Source organism: Octopus sinensis, linkage group LG18 (assembly GCF_006345805.1).
Source record: "Octopus sinensis linkage group LG18, ASM634580v1, whole genome shotgun sequence".
In the NCBI taxonomy this organism is placed as follows: domain Eukaryota; kingdom Metazoa; phylum Mollusca; class Cephalopoda; order Octopoda; family Octopodidae; genus Octopus; species Octopus sinensis.
In genome coordinates, this window is record NC_043014.1 from 31,459,286 (window position 1) to 31,466,824 (window position 7,539).

At 36.3% G+C, this 7,539-nt stretch overlaps 1 protein-coding gene across 2 annotated transcripts in view; it reads right to left on the reverse strand.

Annotated features, from left to right (window-relative positions):
* LOC115221485 (TOX high mobility group box family member 4) overlaps nt 1–7,052 on the reverse strand; it is a 130,935-nt gene extending 123,883 nt beyond the window's left edge. The window contains exon 1 of one of the 2 annotated variants that reach the window (XM_036510849.1): nt 6,108–7,052. Coding sequence is in view for 1 of the 2 variants with exons in the window: in XM_029791679.2 (XP_029647539.1) it covers nt 6,108–6,161 (54 nt within the window). In the remaining variant the exon portion in view is untranslated. The remainder of the gene's footprint in view (nt 1–6,107) is intronic. The other variant, XM_029791679.2, reaches the window with a different exon arrangement.
* Nucleotides 7,053–7,539: the final 487 nt, after the last annotated feature.

Here is a 7,539-nt window from a genome sequence, read left to right on the forward strand (position 1 = left end):
AAATACTCTAAAGACATTTAATCCAGTGATCTACATTAAATCAATATGCTTGTTTGTTTATACACATCAAACAAAAATATTTGTTCCACGGTAGATGAAACCCAGGAAGACATCTCATCCATGCCTCCTTCCCCTGAGACACCAACAACGAGCTAGAAACCACATCCTCAAACAGAGTTAAGTTAATGTTGTAAATTTGTTTCTTGAAAACATTAGGAGTACTTGGAAATGAGATGTTATGTGAATCATGCCTTTCCTACTTTGGTTGTTATAGTCATCTCCTGTATTTTACCAGCTTTGGAAGAATGAAAGCCAAAACTGACCTCAATAGTATTTGGAATCTGAGTGAAAAGAGCTAGAAAACAAATGCAGCCAACTAAAATTTTTCCATAAATATGTCCCCCCACCCATAAATATGGTAGCAGAAAACAGAAGGCCAGTTAAAGAGAACTGTAAGTGTCTGTAGCGGTATCAAATATATCCACCTTCTAATGTACCACTAGTGGGACCGACTACCTACCTATTTTCCTAACTATATTGTATTGGGTCAATAATGTGATGGGGGAGAGGAATGTCATTAAACGGGAGACAAGATGTGGTTGCCTGACCTACATCAAAGAGGAGCTAAATCTCTCTCAAATCACACATACCATCTTAATTAACTAACCCCTTCACTGCAGAAATCCAATATATCCACTCCAAAAACTTCCTTTACTCTTAACTATGGAAAGAAGTTTAATATACAAATCTATCTTTTGTTGAGGAATGTCATATTTGAAATTATTTTCTGTTGAGATATATCAAGAATATTGATGCATTGTGACTCACAGAAAATACCAATTCTATTTTCTGGTAGATATTTAACAAAATTGTTGGAATGACCATGAAATTTAATTTCGCAGTTAGGAAGAATTACATTAGACAATGTGATCCTACATATACATTAAAAGAATGGCTTGTCACAGATGGAATGACTAATCCCACCGTTTAGAAATAAAAGGCATACTGAATAATTTTTGTTGAATACACAAAAAGACAGGACTGTCAAGATTGGAATACTTAGATCACGGTTTTAACCTTAGGACATTTCTCTAAGATGCGAAATGCTAAACAACAAAATCATTATAAAGTACAAAATAGATAAAGAAGGTATTATGTGACTTTGTTGAAGGCATTATTATTATTTTATCATTATTATTTTGATTTCAAAACCAGTCAAGGTTAACTTTGCCTTTCATCTTTTCAGGGTTGATAAATTAAGTACCAGTGAAATACAGGGGTCAATGTAATCGACTGGTCCCCTCACCCAAAATTTTAGGCCTTGTGCTTGTAGTAGAAAAGATTATTATTATTATTATTAAGGTGACCAGCTGGCAGAATTGTTAGCATGCCAATCAAAATACTTAATACCCGCTTCCTTGAAATTATTGGCCTTGTAACCAAATTTGAAATCATCATCATCTTCAATATTATTATTTGATTGGTAGCATCATAAGTGTTGGGAAAAAATACCTTGCAGTATTTCTTTTAGTTCTTTATGTTCTAGTTCAAATTCTGCCGGGGTCAAATTTACCTTTTATCCCTCTGGGGTCAATAAAATAAAGTATCAACCAAGTGCTGGGTTTCATTGTAATAAGTAAACCCCACCCTTCAAAGAAATTGCCTGCCTTGTAGATAAACCAGCAGTATTACTCTTCATTAAATTGACAACCAAATTTCAATACGGTTGATATTGATAATGTTACCTAGAAAGGCATGAACAACACAGTTTCATCCACTCTTCTCTTTAAAGTTCTGGTCTCAAACTTGAAACTATTTTATTTCAGTTATTGAACTGTGGTCATGCCAAGGTACACACTTCAAGAGAATCAATTCCAGTATTTATCTTATAAGCCGTCTCTATTGAATAGCTACATTACCGTTAAACATCAAAAAGGATGCAGCATGTAAGAAATCTATGATTATTTTTAAATACTGAAATAAATGTGTAACACTATTTCAATTATTAATATTGCTATTGCTGAATATTCATACCAACATCAATGAAATAACGAACATGTTCATTATATACCTGCAGCTAAAGTTATTATAGATAATCTAAATCTACCTTGTACAATTTATGTCACCTGTGTCTTTATTTAGAAAAGACATTAAACTTCAACATACATACAGGTACACAATTCAGTATCTGTTTAATTTTTAATGAAACTACCATGGGTCGCTGAAGACCGCATCTTTAGGTCAATACATGACCCATTCTGGGTCAATAACATTACAGCTATTAATTAAATTCATCACTGCTTAACTATCTTTTAACTGTAGTTGTTAGACATTTAGGAATAGGTGGCAGAAACCAGGGTTCTTTCTTAATTTTTATCAGCGCTGGACAAAATGCTCAAGAACAAATTCTTCTGGCTCTTTTACTCTCTGAATTCAGATGTTGCTGAGGTTGACTGCCTTTCATCCTTTCAGGGTCAATAAAATAAAGTACCAGTTGCGCATTTTGGGTCAGTGTACTTGATTTGTCCTCTCACTCAAAATTTCAGACTTTGTGCCTATCGTGGAAAGAATTATTGTCAGGGAGATGAGCTGGCAGAATCATTAGTATGCCAAAAGGGGGCGAGCTGGCAGAAATGTTAGCAAGCCGGGTGAAATGCCTAGCGGTATTTCGTCTGCTGTTACGTTCTGAGTTCAAATTCCACCGAGGTCGACTTTGCCTTTCATCCTTTCGGGGTCGATAAATTAAGTACCAGTTACGCACTGGGGTTGATGTAATCGACTTAATCCCTTTGTCTGTCCCCTCTATGTTTAGCCCCTTGTGGGCAATAAAGAAATAAGAATCATTACTATACCAAGCAAAATGCTTAGTAGCATTTAGCCTGTTTTTACATTCTGAGTTCAAATTCTTTCAAAGTTGACTTTGCCTTTCGTCCTTCTGGAGTTGATAAAATAAGTACCAGTTAAGCATTTGGGATCAATATAATCAACCAGACCCCTCCCCACACAATTTCAGACCTTTGAGTCTATTGTAGAAAGGATTAATATTATTGCTAGAATATGAAGAAGCAACAAACCCCTCCATGACTACATAGCAACCAACTATTTATTAATCCCATAATAGTTTGAGTGAAACACTGTGGCTTATTATACATGTATACACACACACACAAAGGTCTGCATGTGCTTATTGTTTGTAACACCAACCAACCAACGGTTATCCATTTGTGAGTGATAGTAGTAGTAGTAGGAAGAGGAGGAGGAATACTTTAACAGCTGGCAAAATATGCAACATGGTAAACTGAAGTTTTTACACACACACACACACACACAAAGCAAACTGTCTGTAATATCCGATATTAATGGATTGAGTTAAAGAATCCAGATATGTGTGCGCGCATATATATATATTTACATACACACACTTAATTCAAAGCGTAAAAAAAGGGCAACCAGCTGTACGAAATATACCTTACATACAACATTTGAATGCAGAGTATATTTAATGTAATTATTAATGAAATTAACGTGTTAGTAGCAACGTCTCCTCAGGGGTAAATATAATATCTAACCCTGCAGTAAGTCGGGGAACTTCAAAAAGGTTGGTACTGCAGTAGGGCTGTTTTATTCGAAATAAAAGTATGCGTTAGTGTGTGTTTCTCTATAAGTTTAAACAATAAATAAACAGGTGTATATCCACAGACCACAAAGATCTAAGATGACCGTAGAATGGTCGATTAGATGAAACGAAGTGGGTGTCGGGTTTTATGGGGAGAGAGCAGAGAAACCACCTTTAGCTTAGTTGATGTTTAGTCTCAGGCCAGCCGCATGACCAAGTGTTACAAATATAGCCATCCTATCTTTCAAATATATATGACTAAGGTGGTGAATGTGTTCTTCCTCTTTTAAAAAGGCAGGGATTTAACAGTTATTTCTAGCAGGCCGGCCAGAACAAACATGCAGACACAATCTCTTAAGGTTGTCCTTTAACAATTAAGTTAACAGTGAAGGAGCAGGCCTATAGTGAAAGCGTCCCAATTATGACCATCCAGTAACTTGTATATCTCGGATTGCAATGTGTCCTTCCCGTTTTCAGAAGTTTAAAAGGTGTGATTTGAGAACTAATTTTTGTTAGCTATTTCTGGCAAGTCGAGCGAGCACGTTAAACGGTTGGGTGACCACTGAAAGAAGGACTATTATTATTATTTGGTTGTTTAATTCTAATAGATTAAAGAGCAGACATCGTTGTTGCTGCTATTGGTGGTGTTGGAAAATATTAGAAAACACGATACAAAGCAAGAAAATAAAACTTAGGAGAATTTATCGATTTAAAAAGAAAGAAAAAAAAGAAGGTAATAAAATATTTTCTCTCAATAAAACAGAAAATCCACCGGAGACGAACGGTAGAAATGACGGTTAGTTTTACGAGTAACAACCTGGCGGAATTAATCCACGACTAGAAGATACACGCGGAAGTTATCTACATATATATATATATATATTATATATATATATATATATATATATATGTATACACACCGTTGTACATGTGTTGCTAAATCTGTTTATTTTCTAAAGATTGTATTGAAATGTGCCGTTGTTGTTATTCTGTCGTTTACATTGCACATATCTTTATATAGACGGTCTCTCTCTTAGATGGGGTGGCTTTCCAACCGATCCATAAGGTCCGGGGTACCGGTAAATTTCTGAACGAGGCGGGGTGTAGGGTGGGGAGAGGGAAGACCCCACCCTCTCCCAGGTGGGGCCCGAAGACAACCGCGTTCCGCCTTGCAAAATTTCTCTTCGTGGCTCTGATTTATTTACACACCCTCGCACGCGCGTTTAAACAAAGCGTGTATATATCTGGATTGAAGTAGTTTGTTGATTTAGCCCTAGGTCAGTATTTACTCATCACAGCACATTTACAATCAAAGGTGTTCCGATCAGGATCATCCCACCGCACACATACATCCATCGAATTCTTCCTTTATTTAGACAGTAGGGGTGATTTGAGTTGCTATTTCTAGCAGGCCGCACGACTACATAAAACCTCATAGTGTCAGTGTTTCTTTTTGTGATTAACAACTCGTGTTAAAATCATTGTTGGTTCACACACAAACAAAATAAAACTATTGATGAAAAACTCAAACACGGAGAAAGTAAAAAAAAAACACCTGCGTAAGTAGGCTCTCTCAAACACAGATGTTCAGTTATAAGAAATGGAGAAGTCTTTGAGGAAGAGAGACAGGTTGGCCCCAAAACTGCCTAACGGAATGGAGAGAGAAGGGACACAGCTATGTGGAACTAGTTACGGGTTTGTTCCATGTGAACACACAAGAGTAAACAAGAGAGACAGAGAAAGGCAGAAACAAGGAAAATGCCACTTATATTTGAACACTATACAAATATTCTTTCAAAAGAAACTTTTCTTTTAATTTTTCTAAATTTAATTATTTAATTGTTACAGTTGAAAAGGTCTCAAATGTACTGAAATGTTCTTTATAAAATCAATTTAGCATTTTCTATCTTGACTTGTTTTTTTCAGGGTTGAATTTGCAACCCCTATCTCAATTTGTGTGTGTATAATATATATATATATATATATATATACACACACATATATATATGTGTGTGTGTGCATCCAAGTTTGTGTATATGTGAAGGAGAGGGGTTATGATCGTGTCCGTGAATAACCAAAAGATAGCCTATCTATCTATCTATCTATCTCAGGTGATCAAAGTTCCATGTAATACAAATGCAAGCATACGCACATCCAGGAACAACGAAAGGGAATATTATACTTGAAAGAAAGTACACTCCAAGAGTGCAATTCGAAAATTACCATAATTTTTTTACCTGTAGACAAACAAACAAAACGATAAGCGAAACCTTTGTTTGGTTATAGTTTTTGTTTACATATCAACGTGTGCGTATATGCAGAGAACTGGAGAGAAATGTTATATATGTATGTATGTATGTATATGTGTGTGGATGTTAATGACTAAGAGATTTGTTGCTTAAAAATGAAACGGCTGTATAAACAAAAATATACACGGTAGCTGATCATCATACACACTTCTCATACAAATAAATAAATAAATGAAAAATACCTGATCAACAAGCGTAGAAAACTTCATCTCCCAATGTTGTCCATCAACGTACATAGAACCACCGGCTTGTTTTGTGTGTTTCCAATGGAATATATATCAACAACAAAGACTGTTGCTGATAACGATAACGATGATTTTTTTAACGATGTTGAAAACGAGCTTGATAATCCTTTCCAAATTGTGATGAGTATAGAAACTTATAAGCGCATATATATATATGGTGTTTATATATGTACACAGAATATACAATTTATATATAAATAAAAATCGTTTCCTTGAAAATATATACACACTGGTCGGGGTATATATATATAAACCCAATTAAGAGCTGTTTAAATCTTTTTTTTTTTAGATCTATATATCCGGTTATTAATTAATTCAATTAAAAGATGATTGCTATAGAGGAGAAATATTGATAGAATAGTGAAGAACAGGAGAGGAGGACAGGCAAGGAGAGAAAGAAAGAATGAAAAAAAGAGAGAAAGAATGGATCCGAAATGTGTAAAAAAAAGTATTTGGGGAGCTGGAATTAGTTTTAGCTGATAAGGCTTTCAGGCGAGAGGTATCGGTAGTAAAAGTTGATTTAGTGATAGTAGTAAAACGATAATAATACTACCACGATGAGAACAATAACAATTGCTGTAATAGCTTCTCACAGAGAAGCATGTCGTTATTTTATCGTTGTTGTTGTTGTTGTTGTTACGTTTGCTGGGGGTTTTTTTTTTTCGTTTTCTTCCGCCGGTAAATAGTTGTGAACATTCGGCAACGATACAAGCACGATAATAAGTCCCAGCAACAGCGGCGGAGTGTTAGATGTAGAGCAGAGAGGGGAGGAGTGACAAGAAAATGAAGAAATGTGAGAGAGGTAGGGGAGAAGGAAAAATGTGTGTCTGTGTGTGTGTGTATGCCAGTGGGGGGGAGGGGGCAATAGAGTCATTCACCCTTTCTTTCTTTCTGTGGTGATTTCAGGGAGAAAGACAAAGAAAAGGAGAGAGATCAAAGATATAAAAAGACAGGTAAGTATGGAGGAAGAGGAGGAGTAAGCGGAGAGAGAGAGAGAGAGATGGTATGAAAAGAGATCTTAGTTAGAAGGGAAGAAAAAAAGAGAGAAGGAAGAGATAAAAGCAGGTATATAAAGTAATAGAAGAGTGACTGCCTGATTGACTGACAGTAGAGGAGGGGCGAGTAGGAGGGAATGACAGATGATAGAGGGACAACGTGGGGAGGGGGTACAGTTGGTACAAAGAGACAACTACGGAACAAACCCAAGACCACACAGGTGGTAGGAGGACGAAGGGGGGGAAAGGTGCTCCTCCAGCCTATTACTATCACTGGTGCATATATACACACACGCGCGCGCGCACAGAGGGGGATGTAGCGACAGTGAGCGGGAGGGGTGAAGTAGGGGTAGGGTTTTGTAAATTTTATTTCG